General features: G+C 37.4%; 1 protein-coding gene across 6 annotated transcripts in view; it reads right to left on the reverse strand.

The window, feature by feature from the left end:
- Positions 1–26,787, reverse strand: part of BMP2K (BMP2 inducible kinase) — a 103,654-nt gene that overhangs the window by 17,927 nt on the left and 58,940 nt on the right. For 5 of the 6 annotated variants that reach the window (XM_040555628.1, XM_040555627.1, XM_040555631.1 and 2 more), the window contains 14 exons: positions 22,993–23,111; positions 22,207–22,312; positions 20,646–20,788; positions 20,218–20,339; positions 19,074–19,155; positions 18,257–18,389; positions 15,659–15,762; positions 12,583–12,662; positions 10,822–10,982; positions 8,593–8,771; positions 7,480–7,575; positions 6,675–6,862; positions 4,625–4,782; positions 239–352 (listed from right to left, as the gene is read on the reverse strand). In XM_040555628.1, coding sequence (XP_040411562.1) covers positions 239–352; positions 4,625–4,782; positions 6,675–6,862; positions 7,480–7,575; positions 8,593–8,771; positions 10,822–10,982; positions 12,583–12,662; positions 15,659–15,762; positions 18,257–18,389; positions 19,074–19,155; positions 20,218–20,339; positions 20,646–20,788; positions 22,207–22,312; positions 22,993–23,111 — 1,785 coding nt within the window. The remainder of the gene's footprint in view (positions 1–238; positions 353–4,624; positions 4,783–6,674; positions 6,863–7,479; positions 7,576–8,592; positions 8,772–10,821; positions 10,983–12,582; positions 12,663–15,658; positions 15,763–18,256; positions 18,390–19,073; positions 19,156–20,217; positions 20,340–20,645; positions 20,789–22,206; positions 22,313–22,992; positions 23,112–26,787) is intronic. The other variant, XM_040555629.1, reaches the window with a different exon arrangement.

The following is a 26,787-nucleotide window of genomic DNA, read 5'->3' on the forward strand; positions in this document are numbered from 1 at the left end:
ACTGCCAAGACTACAGTGTCTGTACATTGTTCAAGTACCAGGAATTGGATGCAGAGGTATTTTTTTACTTAGAGGTAATCAACTTAAAAAAAAAAAACTGTTGAAAACCATCTACTGTAATGAGGCAGCCAACATCTTTTATCTTTCTTTGGTCATTTAACTGGACACACATACACAACAGATACAGATATAAGTAGACATATATACATGAGGTAGTGATGTTACAGTTGTAACTTGCCTGGGTGAGAAATGAAAGGAACAGAACCAAAGGGATCTTCGGGAGGATTTTTCTGTGGAGCAGAATGTAGCTCCACATTCTTATCTGGAGATGCTCTCCTGTCCACCAGCCTGTCTGTAAAAAATAAAAATGAAACAGAACAAAAAATAAAATAAAATAAAATAAAAATGGCAGGTGTTATGCCAACATAAAGATATCTACTCTTCAGGGTGAGGGAGCTATATACTTGATTTTTACTTTTTTGTTTTGTTTGTTATGTTTTAAAGATTTTGCACATCTTAAATTCATACTTCTTGACCATTCAGAAAAATTCACTTGCACAAACTTTTGTTTGTTTTTGTTTTTTGGTTTGCTTTGTTTTTTTCTTTTAATAATACCTCTGCCTAACCAGAAGCATATATTTCCTGACCAAATGCTTAACATGAGGGTATCTTTTACACATTATATGCAGCCTATGTGCTCAGTAATATAAACAACTAGTCCTCTGTACTTTTCAGGCTTTTAAACCAGAGTCATTATCCAAATGCAGCTGAGACTGCAGATATAAGAGAGCTATGATCAGGTACCACTCGCCACTGCTGACCCTTCACAAGTTATTTATCCCACGAACAAGACATACAGCTGTTTCCATTTGAGTGACAGGCCCAAAACTGCTCATAAGTCAGCTCTCTGGGGACTGTCTCAAGTACCAGAAGCACATCTGCACAAAGAAAACCTGCTAAGTGCTACAGCTCTTCAGTTCCTTCAGACTACACATCCTGCAAAGGGCACAGGCCCAGAGCAGCATAGGCTTTGCATCCACAGGGGTCTTTGCTAAAGCACTGAGATGGTTTTGGGACTAACAACAATCTTTGTGCAGTGTGAAGTGTACTGGAGTTATCTGTTCCTGGTGAGAAAGCTGACTGCCCATAGCTCCCAGTTCCACAGAGCATTAAGTGATTACAGGATCTCCTTCAGTAACAGTCCAAAAACCAGACAAACAGTGTACACAGAGACCACAAACTCAATCTTTTGACTACATCAAAGTGCTCCACAATAAGTACTCAGTTCAGAAATCTTCACGCAACTGCTTATTACTTCATATAGCAATGATCATTTTTTTTTTACTATGGAAATCTTCACCAAGTCTAAGCAAAGTATTCTGCTCTAGGAGCTAGATCCCTTTGTAAAGAGAAAGAAATGAATCACCAGAGCAATACCCATCACTAAGTACACCAAACATTAACCTATTATAAATAAAAAAAAAAAAATCAAATAGCAAAGATAGCCTGACAAAAATAGTGACATCTTATCCTCTGAAAAGGCTGTATATATTCCAGTATTATTGGCATGAGCAACAAATTCAAAAATATTTTAAATTCATGTATAATACATCAGCTCAACAATACAAACCAAGCTTTTGCACATGGAAATAAAGGATTATCATTCTGAATGCCATACTCAGCACTACGTAACACAACCGAAAAACAGACTTACGCAACACTGTACATGAGTTCTACAGGACAGGACAGCCAGTGGATTTAGTAACAGAAAATAAAACAATTTCTTTACCAAACCCAAATCTTCAATTCTCCTTTGTCCAGATGGCAAAATGATTCACAGTAAACTCAAAAACTGAACACAATTACTTGGCAGTAAAACACCAACTTTCTCTCATAAGAGATAACCTAAATCTAAAGAGAATTGAGCATTGATCCTTAAGACACATTCAAGAAAATTCCAGAAAGTATTACACAGTTAGTTTTATAGCCACAATCTTTAATTGTACAACAAATTTCCCAATTTCTCATTACTCCAGGTAAATTTGAGCTAGTACAAGTACACAAAATTCAGCGTAAATATTTTGCAGAAGCGGTAACACTGCAAGGGAAGCTAGTAAGATCTTTGGCACAACTCCTGTAATACCAAAAAAAAAAAAAAGTTAAAAGTACCTTGAAATCTTTTACTTATGTATCTGTGGGCACACAAAAACACAGATTAGAACTAACAACCCCACCAGCTCCACTTAACCTCTAACTGAAATCAAGCCAGAAGCCCTAAGACAATCTCCATCCAGCTCAATCTCATTATGTATAAACAAGCCTGCCACCTAGTGTACTATTGGTCAAGTCAACGATAATGATTTTTGACATTTTCTGTATTCCAGTGACTGAAAAACCCTAGTATTGGTTATTACTGAGCAGAACTATGCTGTTATGTTTACTTTCCTCGTACAGCATTTGAAAGTATATGGTGTATTATCATATCGAGCTCTTCTGTGCATTGATTTACTGGTGCTCAGAGGTAAAGGAAGAGCCAAAAACATGCCTAAATTAGATCTATTCTTTAAAGTGTTTATAGCATTTTAGCACATAGTACAAACATAGGATAATGGAATTAAAGTAGCAGTTAACTGTCCTATCTGCTACAGATTTAATGGCAGCCATTAGCAGCATTTAGTTCCAAGTTTTAATTTCTTCTTCTACAAATGCAGTCTAACAGTTCGTATCCAGTTCAGCATTTTGCATATGGAAAGGAGTTACAACGGGACTGCACTGTCATGCTCTCACATTGGTGAGCCAGCTGTGACTGTTAGGAGGCAAGCAGTGACAGCCGGGACCTCTGGACAGCTTTATGACTATCTTAGCCACCCTCTGCTTTGTGTTTGTATGGTTCTGTATCAAATCCTCATAACCCAACTTAAATACAACGTCAGAAGGCCTAACAATGAGGTGTACAGAATGAAATACACATAGCATAGGTGTCCAAGACTGTCATAAAGCTTCCTCATTGAACAGCCTTATAGGAAGCTTATGAGAGCCTACAAGGAAAGGTAAACATCCCATTCTTAAAGCCATGGACTTAAATAACTCTTTATTGTTATAGACTTCCATTAAAATTTGTAAACAATCACACTGTGTAAAACAGAATAGTCAAATTTGGTTATTTTGCTTCATGTCATCCAACAGTTGATACTTTCCCAGCTTACTATAAGCAGCCTATTCAGCTACACCATGCAAACAATTTTTTATACAGCATCTTCCAGCTTTTCTGTAAAGCCACTTCAAATATAACCTTGGTTAATATATTCTTCTCTATTTAAATTTGTTCAAAACACATGGCTTAGCCAAACTAAATTAATAAAATTTAACTTAACTATGGTCAGTAATCCATCAGTCAGATAAAGATTCTGGAAATGGGTAACGTTATACTGACCTTTTGATTCAAGCTAACCTACTTCACATTCAAGGGTTCATCACTTCAAAGTCTTCTAAGGCTTTCTTTGGAACGAGCAAGCCTAACCTATTCAATTCTACTACTTTGAAAAATAATTTCAAATTACAAGCTTAGACTTGCAAAGAACGTTTACTCTTCAGCTAGTATGTTATCCATTTCCTCAAAATGATAGCAAGAATGGTTGTTTTACTGCAGAATGCAAATAAGGCTACATCTGCATCTCAGAAATAGGAGTCTTATGAGATCAACGCAGGAAACAAGTGGAAACCATCAGCTACCCCTGGAGACTGACACAAATCATACCAATGATGCTCCTTCAGGATGAACGTGTAACATGCACATCTCATTCAGCTACATTTAAGCATTCAGAAATCCAAGAAGAAAAAGACTCAACTGAAAGCACCATTTTTTTTTCCCCAATTACCTGAAATTCCACTTTACTATCTTTTTAATTGTAATAGACTTGCTGAGAGTATATATGTTTGTTTTGGTTTTTGACATTGTCGCATCTTACAAGTCTTGCAAATAAATCTGATCTTGACAAAACTAGTTTTAGGAAGAGCATCTAATGAACACGTGTTAAGTAATTAAAAAAAAAGGAAGTAACTTCAAGTAAAAACCATTGAGATAGCTGACTTCAAGAGAAAAAATTTTATTCAACTATTGCCAGATCAGAACAATAAAGCAGCCCTTACATGTAGCCACTCATCAAAAAGGACATTACAAAACATTAACATAATGTAATAGATCATTTTTCTTTCAGGCATTTTCAAAGGACATATCAGACCCACAGAATCTTCTGCTCTCGTGTGCAAGAAAAAAAGCTGAAGAGGAATGAAGCAAGCAGCCAAACTGTTCTGACAACATACCTCTGCTGTTCAGAGCTTTTTGACAATCAAGGTGACGTAAGCAGTGCTTAAGAGCTAAAATATAGCCATTTCTGCAGTACTGCAGCCAGTAACTACCAGTTATAGACAGTGAGCTCCTACTGCACATATTTTCAAAAAGAGAAAGGAAAGAAGACAGGCCCAACTCTGCCCTCAAATGCTCAGAAAGAATTTTCTGTACACAGACCACACGGCCCTTCGATAAGACAGGTGATGGCACTGCTGAGTAACTATGGAGCCCTTATTTACTCTGAAGCAAAATAAGCCTTCAAGCGTCCCTTACTTGATCTTAGCAGGTCAAATTCTCTGTCCAGCAGCTCCTCCTCTGTCAACTTGGAAAAATTGTCCTCTCCAAATGGGTTCCAGCCTGACATATCAGGTGGGTTATTGATGCTCTGCTTCGGGTAACTGGTAATTGCCTCAGCATCAGGAATACCTGACCTATAAAGTCAGTTCATAGAAACAAAAAGTAATGTTATAGGATTGTCTATCTGGGTGAAAATGGATTATATGCTTCATTATGTCAAAATATTATATACAAATAACACATATGCATTAATGGCTTATCTGAAATATATCTGAAAGCTAATTTATGATAAAATGAATTGCTTAGAACATGTGGTTTGACTGCATCATTTCTGTATGCAAACCTTGTACATTTTGTCAATTTATTAATTGTAACAAAAGCACAGAACCTTTTGTCAGAATGATCTGCAAGACTAAGAAATCTATTTCACCTTGTTAATTCCTATACTGTCATAGCAGACAGTCTTGCTCTCTTAAGAAAAAAAAAAGAAAACAGCCTATCAGGTATATTCAAAATTTTTATCAACTCTCCTTATTTGCTAGGATACTAGAAAACCTTTGATCAGATGCATTTTCCCTTTCAAGCAAGTTTTGGCAAATTAAGTCTACCACTTCTCCAGTTGTCTGAATTGAACTAGAAAAGCAATCAAATAGCAAGTTACTGCCCCTTAAATGGTTCTCCATCTATGCCTAGACAGGCTCTGCAGGCCACACATGCAGCCAAAGCTCCACGAGCAACCATCTCTCCAAGGCAAGAGGAAGGGCAAAGGGCTCCCTCCTCTCAGTTCATGTGCTGCCTTCCTACAGGACTACTTGCTCTTTCTACTGAGAGAAGGGCAACATGTAATACATCACAATGCAATGCAATACACGTAGTACGTCAAGAGAAATTAAATCACCCCTTGCTGTAAGATAAGCAGTCATATTTTGGGTTAAAAGATCAACCTTAAGCAATGCAAATTGTTGCTCTCTAGTCACTGATTTGAAGCTTAATAGCAGCCATAAATCTTTAGCCATACACACATAAGAATACCATTTACTCTGTCCATAGGCTTGACCAAAGAACGGGTGTTAAGTGGCAGATCTGGACACAAAAGCACAGGCAAATACTCTCTGCTAGGGATTATACTACCTAATTGGTGTGATGAAGCCAAACAATACAGTGTATCAACCCAGCAGGAAAATATTTTGCCTTTTACTCTTTCAACACACAGCTAGAAGAGATTAAAAATGACAGCAGCAGGTGAAACATGCAGGTCTCAATATTAACTGAAAACCCGTATCAACAAAGACTGCATGCACTACACACTGCAGGGTTACCATTAAGTGCAAAAGGCTTCTATTTCAAACTAACCTAACTCAGAACATCAGTGAAGCTAGGCAAGTATGTGATTTTTTTTTTAAGTTATGAAAAAACTTTTTGTTATTACTTTAATTCCACATATTGCTTCCAGTGAGAATTCATGTGAAAGTCATTTTTCATTATACTTTATTAAACAAGGGTAAATCCACAGGCTCCTTCAAAGGGACCTTCTCAGTGATATATTCCATCACAGAACAAAGTCAGACTACTGATCAACGGACAGAAGAGTTGGAACCTCTACCAAATCGATCTCAACTATAAAGCCTATTTTAAAGCAGTATCCTCCAAACTGGATTGAAGAACAGGAAATGGTAAAATTAGGGTTTGACGTAAGTTTCAAATGCCCACTGCCTAATTAAATATATGCTATGAACACCCAAAGCAAGGTGGTCAGCAGTCAAGTTTCCTGGGAAAAGCCCATGGACAAGGAAAAACAGAAGACAAGGTCTTAAATTAAAGTTCTACCAGGCTCATCTATTGATGAATTGAGTGTCCCTGTCTCCTCCCCTACGATGCCCCAAATATCCATTACCACTAAGCAATTAGTTTTAGCAATTCTTTACTACTGAAACAAGCAATTTGTGCAGAAGGGTAGTAGTGCTCATTACAATCAGCAACATAAGAAATTAGTAATCCTCGGGTACACCTGTGTCAGAATACTTGCCTGTTTGCAGCATAGGGAGAATCTGCCACCATTCCAGCATGCACTGGAAGTGATGCAGGGTAGGAGATTAAGGCTGGTGAGAAGTCTTGTGGAGAAGTGATAAATTCAGGAGATTGCGGCTGTTGCAACCGCTGCTGCTGCTGAGCAAGCATCTGCTGCTGTATAAGAGCCTGCTGATATTGCTGCACCTAAATAAGACAATCACCATGTTACTAAAATTCTCATAAGACAATGCGAAGCTTTTTGCTAACTAATAATACTGGCCTCACAGCCAAACACACCAACATCTGCCAAACTCCAGAAAAGGCTAGTAGCTTCACCAGAAGCAAGAAACCAGTCTGTCCACTAAGTAGGTGAAAAGGAATTGCCTTGTGATTTCTTCCTCTTCCAACATATTGCTTAGCTTTTTATAACTATTGAAAACTACATACATGCACTAAATTAGTTTTCGACATACCATGTTCTTACAAATAAAGAAACAGTTTCACAACAATTTCTTTTGACTTCTGAAAACGACCTTATGCCAGTTAGCCTTCTTGCTTTATGAATACCTTTTATATGTCTAAATTTACACCATGCTGTAGCTGCATCACAAAGAGTGTGCAACATTTACATTCTCGTGAAACCACTGAGAAAGTAACTAAAAAGACTTCTCTACTTGAACCAAGAGAAGCAATAACAGCCAACATTTTTTTAAATACTTAAAAGTGTACTTGCAAACTTGTGTTGCTGGAACTTCACAACAGACTTATAAACTGAACATATATTTGAAAATTGTGCCATCTACATTCCATTCTTGACATACCATAGCAGGATATTGAGATTGGGAAGGTTGCTGCTGGTACACAGACTGCATCAACAGCTGCTGTTGGACCATCTGCTGGTGCATTGCTTGTTGATACTGTATTTGGAAAGAAGAACAAAATACAGAAGAAAAAAATCACAATCCCCTCATTTAGAATATACAGATATTTAGAAGAAGCATTGATTAAAATATCATCTCTGTGTCTCAACAGTGTTCTTCAGTTAAGACACCACATGACCAGGAATCAGCTTATAACTCTGTCAATACATTTTAATGACTCTGTGCTTGGAGGGTTTTCCTTTTTTTTTTCCCCTAGCTAACACCATCCTGATTAACAAAAAATTACAATATGTATTTTGCACTGCCTTTTCTAAGGCAAGCCATTTAACACCCCAACTTCTGTAATTTTCAGGAGTACTATATCTCTTTGGAAAGCAATTCAGCTGTGCTTTTTAATAATAACATGACTCAACAAGAAAAAAAATGGAATACAAAGCAACTTGGACAGACTCTGAAACTTCTCATCTGATCTAGATGCTGTTTGGTTCTTCTTAAGAGTATTTATGCTGTGCAACTTAAACAACCGTACTTGACAGTAAGCAAGGTGGACAGCGTTAGGATATTTAGAATCCATTAAAAATATTGGTTGACATAACTACAAAAAGGAAGCTCTTCATTGACCAACAGAAAGCGAAAACAGCTACAACAGTACTTAGACGGACTACACACCAGAAGCATACCATCTACCACAAGCGCAGCATCATCTACATCACTCCTAATATTTCTTTCAAGCATGTTCATGCATACATGAAACCTTAATTTGGGCCACACAGCGTTGATTCAAAGCAAGCAGGGTTTCTGGGTGAAGCAACAAAGTGAGACAGCACAAAGAACTCAACTTTCCAGGGTAAGCATTACAATGCCTATGCAAAAGACAAATGTGCAAAGCTAAAAAAAAAAAGGGGCAGGAGCTACAGTCCCTCTCTTTAACCTAGCAGAAAGAAGCCAGGTCACAACAGCAGAGGCATTTAACTAGAGCACAATTAAAAATGCTACTAACAGACAATATAATGCTGCTCTTTTAGCAAGATTTGTAACACATTTGACTTGTACCTGCTGAATGTAAGCCTCCTGAATTGAAGGGTGCTGCTGCTGGTGATGTAAATGGTGCAACTGCTGTAGTCTCCAGTCCCCCTGCTGCAGCTGCTGGAGAACTCTGTTCTGCTGCGGATGATGCTGAGTGGTCCCTTGGGACAGCAAGATCTCTTGCCCATTTCCAGGTCTTGGGGTTCCTGTAATATTAAGACAACACTATTAACATACTGATTTCTGAAATTTAACTAGAGAGTTACCACAGCAGTTGACCTCTTCATTAACATTTTAAGGTGAAACGTAGTTCCCTTCCTAGTTTGACCAGCGGTACAGTTTGTATATTAAGCAATTTGGTTTTTATCTTCTAATAACTCAAACCACACTTATCTCTTCCGACTCAAAACTGAGACATACCTTTACACTCTATGTTCTTAAGACAATTTGATTAATTCATTCTTGAGAGAATGCAATAAAGTCTTTTGCATTTTATATACCTAAAAGCAAACTACACAAAATACCCAAACATCAGCTTCATACGGTAGTTGTTTAAATACAGACTGGTGCCCCTTAAAACTTTTTTTTTTTTTTACTAGCTGTTGGGTCACATTTTGCATTACTTAAACAGATCACTGTATGAGGTTCACAATTAAATTATTTTTGCTGCCTTTTAATTAAGCAGTTACTAACACAAATCAATTCATCTTGCATGCTTTATTTGTCTTCTGAAGTGCACAGTAATCATCTGATACTTGTCATATCACGAAAAGCTTTCTAAGTTGTATGTTATTTGGATCCTACCTAGTAGGAGTTGCTTACACCTGGGATGCCAACATTCCCAGTGGCCTTTTGATTGGAAGCTTTCCCAGCACCATCCCTGAAGCTACTCTTCCATCAATCCCATCTCAGCTTGATAAGGCTAAATCAACAACAGGGCAATATCTTGTCTTTGGAGGAGCAGCACTGACAAGTAGTGGACTGCCAGCAACGTATAACTCTGATTCACTTATGTCCTGGTATTCGCTGGGACAGTTAGCTTTCTTCCTGGTAGCTTGTATGGTGTTGTGTTTTGGACTTAGGATGAGAATAACGCTGACCACACACCGATGTTTTTAGCTGTTACAGAACAGTGCTTACACTAAGCAAAGGACTTTTCAGCTTCTCATACTGCCCTGCCAATGAGGAGGCTGGGGATGCAGCAGGAGCTGTGCGGTCACAGAACCAGGACAGCTGACCCAAACTGGCCAAGGGGATATTCCATGCCATATGGTATTGAGCTGAACAATAAAACTGGAGGGGCTGCTGCTTGTGGGGTGTCTGGGCACCGGTGGTGAGCAATTGCGCTGTGCATCACTTGCTTTGTATATTCTTTTATCATTATGATTACTATTATTATTTTCCTTTCCTGTCCTATTAAACTGTTTTTATCTCAACCCACGAGTTTTTAACCCTCTTCTTCCCCATCCCAGTGCAGGTGGGGGGAGCAAAAGGCCATGTGGTGGTTAGCCGCCTGCCAGGATAAACCACAACAACTTAGCAGTCAAAACGTGTACTTCAGTGCAAAAACACATAAGATCACGGAGTGCAATTAGGAAAGTACTCAAAATTAAATTAAAACTATTTCAGTGATTAGTACAGCCCTAACTCTCTTTGAATGAGGTAAAGATCCTCAGAAAGGATTTATTGAAAATGCCACATGATTTTATCTCAGTTACAGCTCTGTTGCCACCCTGTTGCACCAACAGTACAATGTGAAATGCTCTGGTCAATCATTAGAAGAGTAAAGTTTTTACATGATGCCAGCCTACCAATATCAGCACCATTTTATTACTATCTCGTAACTTACTGAGGCACAGGAAATGCATTTTTCCTAAGAGAATTAAAGCTGTATCTGATTACCAAAGAGTTCACTGCTTGCACTGAACTACTTGGTAGTCAAAACTGAGCATGAACTTCTATCCCGAAGTCTGCAGCGGGAAAGTTAGTCTAAATAAAATCAGTGTTATGTACATTGGAAAAAAAAATACCTTGACTTCTTAACTATTTGCATTTAGTTTTTGTGGCACCTATTCAAACTTACCACTTGCACATTTAGAGTCATCCACAAGGGATGAAGATTTGTGGTGGTTTTTTTTTGACAAAAAAAAAAGGAAGTGAAATTAAGTTCCAAAGGTTATCCTTACTAGTTTAAGGAGGGAAACAAACTCAAGTCTTCATTTGTTTCAGTCAGTCCTTAAAACTTGAGTAAGATACCTTTTTGCCCACGATTACCAAATGCACCAGGAACTTGTACTTTGACTGGAGTTGCTGAGCTCTGGATCGTCAGAACACTGGAAGTGGCAGTGCTTGAATTGGCCTTTGGTCTCTGTCGCGGTGCAATTGAGGTTTCCGTTGGTCCAACAGTATCTGTTATTCTGAAACAAGATTTCCACAGAAGAAAATTCATTAAAATGATTGCTTCTTCTTCAAATTAAATACCTCTCTCTTTAGAGTTCAATTGCATCTCAATCATGTGGTACTGTACTTATGAACTGCTTTTAAATAGCTTAAAATTTGTTTTTACAATTCCTCTCACCACCCACTGCAGCCATAGAAGATAGCACTGCTGCACAACACCTTAAGAAGGAGCCATGCAACAGGATTATTCCCAAGGAGACCAAAGCACTTGATTAAATTTCTCTGTGCAAGCTTTCCTTAGTTCACAGTAGTAATTAAAAATTATCTGCAAAGCTCGAGGCAGCAATCCTGTGACTAGAGATATGATTACTGTTTATATATACAGGAAATAAGATTAAGAAAAATCTTATCTGTTAAGTCAATTCATTTCTACTTTCAAAAGAGATTTAACCTCTAGTAGTTGTATCACTCAAACTTCTCTAAATATGTGTGTCTACCCTGCAGTACTTCAGACCTGTATAATATTCCCCCAGGGTAAAGAAGATGCTCAAAAAAGGACTGCGGAGTTTAATCTCACTGTCAGGTTACAGTATAAGCATTTCTTAAAATTATCCAACTGCTTAAAAATACTAATTCACCAGCTGAGCTCCAGTATCTAACACCTCATATTAGTTCCTACCATATTATATTGAGACATCTATCTGCCTTAACCTTCTGTAACTTAAGCCATCAGAAACACATGACTTAGGAAGAACTATGAGTTTCCCTACTAGCATCTAGCAGTCAGAGTTAAAAACATTATGCCATCAGTATTCTATGCTGGCCTGCCACTGCATGTTACCAACTGACAGTAGAGCCAGCAAAAGCAATCATTACCTTAAAACAACACACACATCTACACAGCTCAAAACATGGCTTAAATGAGCCCATTCATTTGCTTCTCATTCATGATATGCTAATGAAGTTGCTGATAATTATAGCTGGACATCTACGTAATTAAGCCACACATTTGTAGGTTCAGAACTTGAAAAACTTCATTAACAAGGAATAAAAGTGTAAGGAATTCCTACAGTTTTAGTATTAAGCACACAGCATATACCACTGCAGAATTAAAAAGCATGAATAAACGCTCAATGTTTTGTTTCAGTTTTTACTTAAAAGTACAAACAAGGCAATGTTTTGGTATAGAAATCTGAATTTTTGTATACAAGTCCAGTTACCTTCAAACAACGAATGAGATGATTGTACATTTAAATAACACTCCACACAACAGTTTAATTGTACCATATTATTCTCACCCCCCACTGAAATCTATTTCAAAATTCACTCATGACAGTAGAATAAAATTAAGCAAATAAGGAACAGACTGCTAGTACTTACATATACCATCACAAAATAGGATCTCAGTTTCTCTCAGCAGATTCTCAAAACCATGAAAAACAAAGGAATGGAATCCGCAAAGAGATCTGAAGCACTTATAAACACAGTTTATCTATTCTAAAGAACTACTCAGATCATTTTTATTAGGAAGCACATGAAAACAAGTTTCAGACAAATGTGCAGCTTAACAACATTAACAAATAAAGTAAACAAAGTAAAGCCACGTCATCTGCTCACCTTGCTTTTATTTGGCTTTTTCTAGCAGCTGCCTCACTAGCTGTCATGGGTTCAGGAAGAGTTGAAGGGACAGGAGAATTCTTGGGAAAAATAAATTTGAATAAATTAAAAAACCGAAATCCTGAAAGAAAAAAATCATTACAAATTGAAGAGGAATACTTGGTTTCAAGTTTTTCATGCTACAAGGTTTCATGCAGAACTCAGTCACATGGCTGTAAATTGAAAGAGATTTTGTTTAACACTATTTCTATGTCCCGTTATCTGTTACGAAAGTAAAAAATGTAGATATTACTGGTCTGACTTACTATTATATCAACTACTTCAGTTCACTTATACCTTACCAGCTACCAACAATGAGGTAAAACATTTTCTCCAAACGTTTTCTTGTAACTGCTCAAAATAAAGATGAATTTTATCTGTGAGTTTAAGAATTAAAGCAAAGCCTAAACACCGACTAAACCAACAGTAGGTTTTTTAGCCCATATAGCTCTTCCACTGCAATGCAAAATCCACACAGCACCTAAGTGTCTATGGTCCTTGAACTAATACCCTTTCACAAATCACAGCCTAATCACATATAAATTCATTCTGCTTTCTGATACTAGCCCACTTCTCTAGCCAGAGACAACAATACTGCAAATAATTATAAACCAGTTCACTTCTTTCATACCGTGTTTGAATCACATTGAAAAACATTCCTCCACCAATGCAATCTGGAAATGCAACCCCACCTCAGTAACAGCAGGCACACAGCAAGATACTGGGCCCAACAATAACGATAAGCTTGTCTTCAATGTCCTACCTTCCCCTACCTCTGCCAAGTGTGCAAAGCCAAGCTTGCCTTTTCCATCTATGCAAGGTCAAAATTTCCTTTTCCCTAAGTCCCAAATGCTCAATGACAATAGTGGCAGATAAAGGCACTACAAATCCACAGTCACCATCCTCCCTGCTAGTTTACCACAGCACCAACAATTTGGTTGATCCTGCTGGCACTTCTGACACCACAGCTTATGGACATCAGAAAATGAAGGACCACATCCTGCAGCTTTCCACCAGCGAAGTTACAGCCAGTGTGCAACTTCAAGTCATTTCTCCTCTCTGGACTTCAAGTATCTGTTTCAAAATCCTCATCTGTCCAGAAAGGGACTAAATATACCCAGTCAGGAACCGGGATCTTCCCAACAGCTGGTCTCCAGTTCACCAGTATATTTGAGCCAACTTCAACACTCCTCTTGCCCTTTGCAGAACTAACTACCTTTCTTCAGAATATCCTTTCGCAGTTCTCATCTGCCACTTCAAAGCTTAAAGAACCTCTCAATTTAATTTCTGAATTAATTACTTTTCACCAAAGCTGCATTTAACCAAGGAAAACGGCTATTTTGGGGAAGGGAGACAGAAAATGTGAAATTATACAAGTGTAATCTTCACATAGAGTACAGAAAGCAAATCTAACTCTGGTCACAAACATTATAACCAAGAGTTATCAATTTTACAATACTACTTCTGAAGACTACCTCAAGTACCAGAATTAGTCAAGAGAGAAATTGGCAAAAGAGAAGCCCACCTCTGACTGCCCCCTGAAAAAACAGGCTGCTGTCACAGACAGCATACTGGACTCACCCCACTTCTGCTCTAACCTACAATGGTGATTCTTACATTCTCATGAACTTTGACGGCTAAGATTAGGGATGTCCAGGTGCGTATTTTTGTGCTTCTTCTCTTTTTGAGACAGCAGTGTGCTGTGCTCCTTCTTTCAGACAGCAGTGGGTGCCAGAGAGGCGAGCACTACCAGAGGAAATCAGGAGCAAGAGAAAACAGGGTGTAAACTACTTTTACTGCTGTCAGAGTAGAGAAGTGTCTGAGCGTTGGAGGGAAACACACAAATCAGCTTCACTTGGTAAAAATACACCAAGCACTTTTACTTTTACATGTCTGTGACAAGGCAAAAGGCCAAGGAAGGAAGTAATTCCTTCCCAACAGGAAAAAGAATCCAAGAAACTGACATATGAATCACTTGAATAAGTTGAAACTGCTCTTACAACATGTAACATAGTAAATTCTCAAGTGTATGTTACATCAGGATAAAGCTATCCACTTGCTTTTATCTCAGTACAAAAGAGAAACTATAATTATTGCACCACCTAACTGCACTCTGCAACAACCTTATGTAAAACCATTCATAACACTTGAAATTTAGCCTTTGCCTACAAACAGCAATGACTCCAAGGTTTTCTGATTTATTATTTTAAATTTTAAAAAACAATCGAAAAATGCTAAGCCTATGCTAAGCTTCCGAAAAGCAACACACATTACTGAACACCTTCTTCTACAGGACCAAGGATCAGTGGTTTTAGATTTCAAAGGCATCTCAGTTAAATTCATTCACCTGCCTCTGAAGACAGAGTTTACTGTAATTGACATGTGCTTCAAAATTAATTTTTCCTAACATCCTAATGCCTACCTTGGGAGTCTCTTTATAACATAGAACATTATGTGTCCTCCAATTCTATGGCACAGTAGCTTAGTCCATCAATTAGATCATCTTTGAGAGAAGGTTCAGAGTTTCAAACAGAGCTCAACCTCTCATGCAAAGCAAGGCCAGGAAAGCAGGCAAACCAAGACACTATTCTGTTTTACTTTCAGTTCACTGTAGCCCTTCCAATTAATATTACGGTTAAGGCTGATTAAAAAGAAAGAAGGGATTATCCAGAACAAACCCAAATGCTCTTGACACGACAAAGATTTTCTACTGTCAATAAGTTCTACAGCGTACTTGATATTAATTGTATTAAACGTAAAACTTGTACAAGTTCAAAGCACAAGTCAGGTACTGGTGCAATATCAATGCAATTCATGGAGCTATGCCCTCAAAATTCCCAAGTATTTTGTTTAGAGATATAACATTACTTGTACACAGTATCAACGGGAAACTTATTTTGCTCCATGTTTTAAATTTAGGAACAAGGTTAATAAGAAACTGAAATCTTCTTTCTCAGCTGATTTGCTAGTTTTTTCCCAATGCTACAGAAGACCTTCGAAATCCTTTAAAACCACAAAAAAATCAAAGACTACTTACATTAATATTGGACACTGGACAATCCTTTTTGGCAAGTTTAAAGGCAAAGTAAGATACTTGAAAGATATCAGGTCTCTGTTCTTGATCTGGTTCAAGCATATATCCTGTAAAATTGGTAAGATCAAATTGTCATTGTTTGACAGCAAATAGCCTACTGAGTTAGTTTACTACCACCAAGAACAAAGTAATTCAGCTATTCTACCAACTAAGCTTTCCCCCAAAGGGATCATTATGCTCTTGTTTCAATGCTTATTGTCTGGTTAAATATAGTTTTTGGGGTCAAATATTATTGATATAGATGCATGCTGTTTGGTATTTTGACTATCAGCTGTGGAAAAGATAGCTCAGACATGCTAACTTGAAACTAGCAACAGAAAAACATGAATAATACTAGAATTTTCTAGCGGTAATGCAAAACTCAGTGAAGCTTACAGAAGACTGACAGGTATGTCTCTGTCTACATCAGGCTAAGGTTCTACATCATCTTTTGTTTGGTAGGTTTACTAGGCTACGTACACTGAAATATTGAAAAAAATCTAGTTGCATAGACAAAAGGACTTGTTCCTCACAAGAGGCTGGATTTCTCATGTAACCCCCAAATATTATTTTCCCTTATAAGAACATCTGACATCTGCCAAACAAATAAAAGTTAGTTTGTTTTGTTTACAAAAGGATGCTGAGTAGGTAATCAGGAAATCTTGTCTAAATGACTGAGAAGCCTACCTAAGCAGTGAAAATTTTTTTTCTAGGCAAGCAAATCCTCTAGAAGATATTCAGCTGTGAAGATAATTAAGAACCTATGAAAGTTTAAGTTACCATTTCTGACGAGGAAATGGAAGCTACATTTCCAAAACTGTTCAGTAGTATAACCAACTGTAAAAAAGGTTTTGTATAAAATGAAGTAACCACTTTCTGTAATAATATAATTGTAGGCAGATCTTATGATTTTATTCAAAGCCATTATCTCATGACCAAAATAGTTCACAGCAAATTCTATTTTTAATTGGGTTTTTATAACGTAAAGTTGATTTGAATTAACTGTGACAGCACCATTATGTGGCAACAGAGCAGTCTGTGAGGTGACTCCTGACACTTGATTCTGAAGTGCTAGGCTTATAAGGTAGACAATGTTCAGCTCGCCACTGTTGTATTTTTTTTCCACTTGTAAAAAAACTAAAATGAAGTCAGAAGTCCCTGAAATACCTTTTATGATCAGCTGCAGTTTTCTGTAGCTTCCATTCCAAAAGGACAGAAGGGAAGTTTACGTTACGAAATTCTTCCCCACCCACATATATTTCATGCCAGGAAGTAATGCTTATCTTTGCACAACAGTTAACTGAAACTCTTATAAATCACAGATCATGCTTGTAAGGAGACACACTTCCAACCTTTATTCTTCTTAAGGTAACACTGTCTAACACAGAGAAAGCTATTTAATCACTTGAAAATTAGCTCATTTTGTCAGTATTTGCAGAAGGCTTGGTACCTGCTATTTCTCACTAATGAATACAACCTCAAAAGCACATTCTGAATTTGCTGTTTCTTTTTATTTAAGAGCATGAACTGTGTGTTCTACACATTGAAGACAGATGTTAAGAGCACCTATTCCAATGGCCTGAATTTTTCATATTGTGCCAGACACACTCTTTCAAGTTAATCTGTTCAAAGTTGAGACACACAACTGAAAATACTCACTATCGCTGTAATTATTTGACCCAATATCCCTATATTCAGGTAATAGACAAACCACTAGAACTTGTTATTCCCCAAAATTTTCCTCCATACCTCTCCATGCTTTCAAACCTTTGCCAAAGTTCTTGTCCAACCCTCTGGGTTGCACACAAACTTGATCAGATTTGTATTCAGTTACAAACCATAAAACTACTATAAAAATCTCTCCAGTGCAATTTGTTTCTGTACATACATGTACCTACACACAGTTTGCACTACAAATTCATCTAGGTAATCCAGTTTTCTTTTTTGGATAGAAAATACTATTCATCTGACATCCCATAGATAAAATGTACAGAAGAGCAAAAAGAGACCGTGAATAAATCAAGAGCTACTCTTTTCATTACCTTTCTGTGTTTGTGGTTTAAGACCACCCTTGACAAAAAATCCATGCCTCCCGAAGAGACCAGAAAGCTTTTCTGAGTTGACATATACCATTTATTTGGCAGATCTCTGAAGTGCTTTCTTCTGTGATTTAAACTCTCAAGTAACCAACTCATCCATTCAATGCCTAAAACACAGTAGGTGATTGGAGAATCTTCTCAGGAGAAAGACTTGTTTGTACTTGATCGACTAGGTTCTCTTTTGGTGCATTTTCTAAGAAGTTTGCTCCAGGTTTGCTAAGCTCCTTGTAGGCCAGCTTCTCAATTCTGTACCTGGTGGCACAGCCCTGTTATGTGAAGGGGTGCCTCATTTCAAGGGCAAGAGTTGCAAGACAGACGGTAGCCAAGAGCAACCCCCACAACTCACTCAAGAACCCAGCCAGTCTGCCCCATATATTCAAGTCCCTCATCTACACCAGTAGCATCTTTCATGTTTTATTTGATTTACAGGGCAAAAGAATTGTTGTGCTGCCCAGATACTTACTTATCAAACAGTGTATACTATGAGTGTATCGGGAATTGTCCGGAATGGTAAAACTTCCATCACAAATAGCAACTTGACTTTCTCCAAATGGAAGTGAAAAGAAACAAAGTTTATACAGCAAGCAGCCAAGTGCCTGTAAAAACAAATACAGGCACCAAAAAAGGATGAGAGTAAGCCATTTACACAATAAAGAAGCACCAACGAGAAACTAATTGCATCCTAGCTACAGCTGATGCTTACACAGTTATGTAGTAGCTGCATTATGAAACACTGTTGATGTGACAAGCTGATATATAAAGCTGCTCTAAAAAGGCTTTCTTTCCCACTGTCTTGTATGTTAGACAAGAAGCTACCAAAACTAGAACGTACCCCAAGAGCTACATTCACATTCCTGTATCACCCAGAGATACCACTGGTGTTTCTGCTGAATTTACTCTTTATTTACTTCACTGTAATGGCTCTTAAGCACATCACCTAATAAAGACACATTTCCTTGTCATGCTGTCAACAGGTTTCCATGTGAAATCACTGGCAACTATCAAGCAGCAAAATGAGCCAACAAAAAAAGGGCGGGTGTGTGTGTGTGTCTTAACCACTTCCTATATCCCCAATCTAAATGATCATCACACATTGCATTAATTTTAATTCCAGAAAACTTAAACACCAAAAGATACCACTATTCTATTCTACGTGATATAGTTGCATTATACATTTCACTTAAAGTAATTAGTTTTTCAGCTTTTCAATGTCACTTTTAACCATTACACCCCTTAATTAGTTACATATTTCGTAAAAACTGATTTTATTTTTTGCTTACCCAGATATCTGCCTTGGTAGTAATTGGTTTCCCTCCGTAAAGATTGACCATTTCAGGAGCTCTGTACGACAGTGTTGTATACCTAGCAGCACATAATTGAAAGAGTACGCAGACGAAAAGCATGCCAAACTGAAGTGCCTTTTCTAGCATCTCTTTTCTAGCATCTGCCATGCACACAACGTTCGCACACAATGTTCACACACACGTTTCCAGTACACACCCAAAATTGTCCTAAGCTATGCAAATCATTTATTTCATTTATAGCATCACAAAGATTTACAATAGCAATACAATATTTATTATTATGGATGATAATTTGAAGTCAGATGAAATTTGGTTTTCGTATTTAGCTCCCCAGTACATGTGCTATGGTAACCAACAGTCATGCTGCTGTAATACTGCAATAACCAGTCATGTGAAAGGCTGAGCCCCACAAGAGTATTCCCCATCTCCTATTGAAACATACAGTATGTACGCTTTGAACAACTACCACCTCAAAATAATTACAAAACCAGCAAAGTACTTTGCATAGATGAAAAAAGAACACATGTATCACTTAATAACTTGAGAACACGTAACCTGTGTTTATTCCTCTGCAGCAGTTAGCCTGAAGGGACAACAATGAACTAATACATGTTTTCAAGAGTACTCCTGCAACAGAGTTAAAATATTTTTCTGACCAGTCTTAGGAGAAAAGCCATGGAACAGCACTGCTTAAATAAGACTGTGTAAATCCCTTCTAATGCTTATATATACTTTTTTTTCCCTCTCATGTTTTTACGGTTAGCTATATTAAAATAGCAAAAATTTAAAATATCCAACTCCTAAAATGGCCAGCAGCAACGTATGTATTTTTCATTTATGTAAATTTCAAAATCACGTGCTTTTTTCAATAGTTTTATTCTACTTGAGTCTGTCTTGCAAAAAACAACATGTAGATAAATAGAAAAAGCAACATTAGCAAATAGTTCCACTGTTTTACTATATCCACATGAACATTTCTTCAGCTCAAACTATTCAATTAATATTGTTATTATGATATGCACACAATGCTCACAGTTCTTTTCATCTGATACACAATGATGTATCCTGTTACCTCACAGCACAATCATTGCTTATAAAGGCCACTTAAAAGTGAACTTACTTTTTAATTTCTTCTTCAACCACATTAACACCATCTTTTTGAGGATTAAGAAATTTGTTGGTGGCACTGCCAAAATCACAGAGAACATAGTTTCCACTATCATTTAACAATATATTCTCCACCTTGAAAGGAAGTTGACACAGAAACAGCAACATTAGATTAAAATAATGCCTTTAATTTCCAACTTAATTGTTACTACGCATTCTTTTCCTTGTGCATAAACAAGGAAATTATCAGCAAACCAATCCACAAACTTAGCATCAAGCAGTATGTGGCCCTATCTTTCAGTTTCTCTGGTTCCAATTTTATCAGTAGTAAATCCTTCCGTAACTAGAAGTCAGTCTTAGCGAAATACTTCCTTCGTTCTCAATCCTTTTTGAGTGTATTGCCAATTTTTACCTAGACATTCCTATTTATTAAGTCCGTACCTTTAGATCCCGGTGAACTATAGGGGTTTTGCACTGATGCAATCGAGCAACAGCTTCACAGGTATCACAAAATATTCTCATTACTTCAGATTCAGTAAAGCCTGTCTGCAGGCGCTGATTCATCTGATTCACAACCTGCCCGGCTAAAGAAGAAACAAAGAAGTTTTTATTTTAATAATTCCTATCATGTGCAGAAGAAAGAATTTTTCTTACATGCAAAAAGCCAACAAATAAGACGCAACACAGTGTCCCAGTGTCACTGCTCTTTTTTAAATTGTTTCCAAACTTTCACTCTTACATGGCCCTAGACAGAAAAATCTATGTCTCAAATAAAAAAAATCTGACTGAAACTCTTCTAACAAATTGTTGCAGACAGAAGGAATCATCCATCAAAGATGTTACCCCAAAAGTGTCTCTTGCATTCAGATCCACAGCCAACATGCTGTCAGCCAACTGAGTTCAAAGTAATTCATAATCTAGACAGCCTTCCTTTGTCTTACTGAGAGGCTAAGGAAAAAAAGGGACCTGAATCCACCCTTAGAGAAAGACCTTACGTAACCTCTTCAGAAGTTTCTTTTTAAGATTGGCAATCATTATTTCCCTGTTTCTTGAGGTAATTTTACCAGATCATACCAGTCTCTTCCTATCACAATGCTCACTTAACACTAACAGATGAAGATCTATGGGGCATTGGAGAGTGTTCCTTCTACCCAAGGATGCTTTGAACAAGAAAAAACTAACAGTGCCCAGTCATCTGATGGTTTACATCCACGTGGCTTCAAAACAACGCAAGCAGAATTCAAACCGAGAAGCAAAGTGTAGGAGTGAGTTTGAACAGAAACTTTCCGTGACAATAAGCTATCCCTAACACAAAGCTCTTCTCTAATTTCTTTAACAATTCTAGGTAAGGAAAGAGTGCCACTGATGCGGAGTCTGAAGAGAGCTCCCACAAAGGGCAGAGAAATTCACCCACACTACTTCATGGCAGGTTTATTCCAACACACTTGTGAGGTTGGGAGAGGGGGGAAGTCTATAACAACCTGGTTTTACATATTGTTTCAAACAACTACATTATGAACAAATAGGACACAGGACTATTATTTTCATGCTCACAATCACCAATACTATGCTCATCCAAAACAAGTCACGTGTCAAGTAAAAGTAAAGAATCTTTACTATAGCGACCTGAAACAAAAAACAGGTGGGAGAACAGTTGCCCAAAGTTTTCCAGTCTTTCCTATAAAACTATGTCCTAGCTACATGTTTAACCAAACAGTAGAACAGAACTATTTCAGTTTCTACTTACAGAAGTAATTTCACTGCTTCTAATTTTACTTAACAACTAAGCTGTGCAAAACTGGCTTTTGCATTTTCTCAGTGTTCAGCAATTCAATGCCTAACTACCGACACAAACGAGCAAAAACAACTAATGGATTCCAGCTTTGAGATATGTAGACTATCCTTTTAAATTAAAGAAATGACACCACATCAAAATCCCAGGTGATCAAAAACAAACGCTTCCCTTGCATTCCCTCTGAAAACCAGAAAAGCGGTCTCTTACCTCGACAGTACTCCATGAGAATGAGTACCTCCCAAACATTGTCACTTACACAGTTAACAGCGCAATCCAAATAGCTGACAATGTTCTTGTGCCCAGATAACTCTTTCTGAAAAAAAAAATGCACATTACACTTGAGCGCAGAAAAGCGTTAGCAAATAGTACAAGCTCTCGTTACAACCATTTATGATTTCCAAGTGAGCTCCTGCCCCCCATGCACTACTCTTTATCAAGTAGCAGAAATAGAACAGAAGCCCACCACTGCCAGCAGTTAGTGACTGTTACGTATCAAATACAATGCAACTGTAATTCAATAAAGAGCATTTATGTGCTATTTGTTCAACACTGCCAACACAAACACGTGCACTCAGAAACAACATTATCAAGTAGTAATATCTAGTAGACAATATCAAGTACACTTGACATGTAGGAGGTATAGAAGAATCAGGCTAGCCATGCCCATCCTAAGGTAAATTCCCAATCTCAATGCTCAAAACCAATCGAAGCTGTGACCAAACAAGTGAGTTCAAAGTTTTCAGCTACTGCCATATCAGTTACCTCCGCAATGGATGCCAACTGGAAGAACAACATGCATCTTGAAGATAGCACTACTTGTGTGAGTAACCAGCAGTATCATTCAGGTCACATAACTGTGGCCCACAGAGGGTTTGAGAATTTAAGTTAGCACTACAGAAATGGCAGTTATTTGCATTTGTCATTAAAGACACAGTTGATGTATGTGTATTATAAATGAACACATTCTCAAGTTACAAATAATGCGTTTCTTACCATAATTGTAATTTCTCTCTTGCATATGTTGAGGTCTGGCACATTATTAACATACATTCGTTTCAGTGCACAACGTATCCCACCATGGGTGCGTACCAGGAACACAGTTGAGAAGCCACCTGGAAAAAAGAATTACAAGCCAATGAAGTCAACCGATCTTTTATTATTCTTCTAAGGGAACATTCCTACATGCTAAAAATCAATGAGGAAGTATGTCGGTCAATGAGTGAGGAGTAACAAACACTAAAACGTTAAGATTTGACAACTCCATCCATTTCACCTACATTAAGTATTCTTGACAAAAACATAAGCACCTTACAGTTCTGCTACAACATTAAGCAAAATATATTTTAAAAGCATTTTCATATTCAAATAAGTTTAAAAGCCTAGCCTAAACTCTAGGTATTCAGGTATCAAACCTGAAGTATTTTCAGTCATCCAGAAACCTGAACAAAGTGAAGATACTCTCTGCTATCTTCAGTTTCTAAATCCTCTAGTGTTTGATAAAGGTTAATATTCATTCCATAAATGTACATTTTATTCTCTATATTTTAAAATAAAAGAAGTAAAAATAAGAATAAAGTCATTACAGATGTTCACTAAGTCATGCAACTACTCAGCATAGACTGAAGACACTAAGATCCACCCTGAAATCACCGACGGTTCAAGCAGTCAACCCAAAAGTAGTTCTTTTTATTTAAATCCATGTTAAACAAGCAGCGAAGAGCTAAGCATGTTCCCACCACCAGACTGGTCAGAAGCCTTCTCAGCCCAACAGCAGCGCGAACCACAGGGCATTTATTTGAGCCCAGCTTCCCAGTCTTAGGTTTTTCCTTCTCTTCATCAGTAGGGAAGAATCATGTAAACAATAATTATACACAGAAGCAAAGCGAAACAGCCTACACAGAAAGTACTTCCAAACATTCATGCAAGCCAAAGGGAAAAAAAAAAAAATGTCACCACTCTGCTCTTTTATCTGTCTTCTGTTCATCTTAAGTACAGCACAAGGCCTCCAGCAAATTACATGAACATCACCTCAAGGTTTCTGCACGCGGCTTTCCCATAGATTTAAGCAATCTACCTCACAGAAGAGCTCATGTCAATCTGTACTTTCTTTAATTGAGCGCTGTCTGATGGTAAGCCAACTATTACCATGAGAACTTTTAACTTGTGCAAAAACGAAGATATACACTCAGGACAGAAATATGCAAATTAAAGTGATTAACTACTCTGATAATCAGGTAGCCAATGGAAATGCATACGCTTCAAGTTTCCTGATAGCATCTGAAAGCAACATTTGTCAAGTATCAAGCCCATTATTTGATACAGGCTTCGTGTGCTTGAGCAAATGTGCACATTAGAATTCATGACTGAAGAAGCTAAGTTTCATCAGGATGCTTTCTTCAAGATTATTTTTTTTTTTTTTAATTTAATTGCTCATTTAGCTAAGTGAGACGCTACACTGTCAAAACAGAATTGCTGCCAATTTTAATACAGCAGCCTAAATTCTCCAATTTATTATGCTTAAGCTAAAGCTAGTTTACGTAGTGCATTCCCAGAACATTAACAGGTGCCCTTAGGTTACTCGAGGTCTAAAGCTAAACTCCAGCTGGGGCTGAAGTGATCCTACAGGGTTCCCCTGCTACTAGCCTGGGGAATTGCATTAACCAACATGCACGCCACGGTTATTGGAAAATTTTTACACCGTCCTCTCTCAAAAAAGAAGACTTTAAGCACAAATACTTGAACAACAGTATAAAACGATACTCTGGTAAAGCACAAAATTCTAACCATTGGAAGACAAACATTTCTTGTCTTTTTAACCAGTTTTATAGCCTTTTCTAAACCAGTTTTGTAGGCTTAAAATTCTCTATGACTAGCAGTAAAGTAGTCATGAATAAGTAAAAAAAAAAATTGGTATAAAGTAGCGAAAAAAACTTAGGCAACTGCTCTTCTTGCCATTAGGTGGCAATATTAACTAATACTTCAACCCTGAAAGAGCCATAAAAGCAGAACTATTCCCCATTTTGCAAAGGAGTAGATATGTGACCTTGAATGGTTTTCCATTAGTAAATACTATCTCCAGTATAAAATGCCTCTGGGCTCTCTGACAAACACACACTGGGCTCTCTGATAAATGGACCAATTCTGAACAAAACATGAATAGGTATATAAATACTTATAGGAAAACTGTCACCAATATTCTGGCAATCTTTACCAAGCACTGCCCTGAACTATTACACTTTGAACTTTTTCAAGGAGTTTCTTTTGTCAAACTTCTCACTGAAATCACCAAAGCAAGCAAACATCAGTGCTGTAAACGTTCAAGAAAAAACCTCTCATTAAGCTGTTATCTGGAGGAGCCACATACACGTCCTTGTCAGAAGCTATACGGAAACACAACCAGAAGTGATGAGTAGCTGCTTTGCCCTGAGACTTGAGATTGCAGACTGAACAGAGGAGCTGGCATTTCACCAGCATTCTTAGAAAGTGGAAAGAAAAAAAAAAGTTCTGTTATCTAGTATCAGTAAAGGCAGAAAACCAACTCAGTTTTCCATAACACAACACAACACATACAAAAAAAAAGAAAATACACCATGACCATTCTGGTTCCCTTTTCCTCCTTTTAGAAATTAGAAATGTTTTTTCCCCAAAAATATTAATACATGCATCCACTTTATCACGTGCTGCAGTGATTGAACCTACGTATCTCCATCTCTCTTCCCAGTTTTGAGACTTGTAGCAGCTCAATCTCTTCCTGTCTTGTATTTCCATCAAACACAACCCAAACTGAAATACACTAGTACACACTAGAGGACAATTGCATTGCACAAGTCACTTTTCATTAAAATACTTGCCTCAATGTCCTTTCTATAGCACCTACAGTTATATAAATCAGTAGAAACTTTGCACAATTAAAAACCTAGTGCTTTGAAAAATAAACTCATTACAAAGCTCAGCAAGTTGAATTACATGTGTCTTTTTTTGTCTTGAACAGTCATTTCTTTGATTTTCATCACCCACTTCAGGGGATATCTTATTAAGAAGCAAACTAGCAATGTTTGAAACTACCTAAAATATTTCTAACAGCCAAATTTTCTGGTTTGGTTTTTCTTTTTTCTTCCCCCTATGCATATTTAAGGTTTCACAAGTTTCAGCTTTCCATTTATGCTTCACCACATCACATTCCTGAAACTCCAACCAGGAAGCAGCGTTGTCAGAATTCAAAGCATCTTATTTGCTTACTCTAGTAAAAAGTAAGGCTGAAGAATCTTCCACTACCTTTATCATCTTTCAGACTGCTGACAACAGTTCTATGAAGACAAGCTAAAAGAATATCGACAAAGATATTCTCAACAAAGTTATGCACGTTAGATATACAGACAACAAGACTGAAAAAGGGGTTTTGTTGCTGTTGCTGTTTTGGTTTTTTTCATATTCAGCTAAAACAAAAAAGCACCCCAAGCATTGTTCCTCCAACTGGTTAACCACCTAACTAAAAAGTGATATCTCAGACAAACAGAGCAGTCCACCACCAACAGAAGGATTGCATACGCACAGGAGCAGGCAGTAATTGCTCCCTACACTCACAAGCACTGAACCAGAAGCAGTAGTTATAGTTACTACAGCCACTCACTCAAAACCAGCAAGGGATAAACACTTTCCTTACAAATGGTTTAAAATCTGGCTGCTACTGAGAGATGGCTATGAGTTTTAACATTAATTTCCACTTCAATACAAATAAATACTCAAAAACAAGTATTTATAAAGCTGATGACTATATAAAAGCTTTTT

The sequence above is a fragment of the Cygnus olor genome, chromosome 4 (assembly GCF_009769625.2).
Source record: "Cygnus olor isolate bCygOlo1 chromosome 4, bCygOlo1.pri.v2, whole genome shotgun sequence".
NCBI classification, from domain to species: Eukaryota; Metazoa; Chordata; class Aves; order Anseriformes; family Anatidae; genus Cygnus; species Cygnus olor.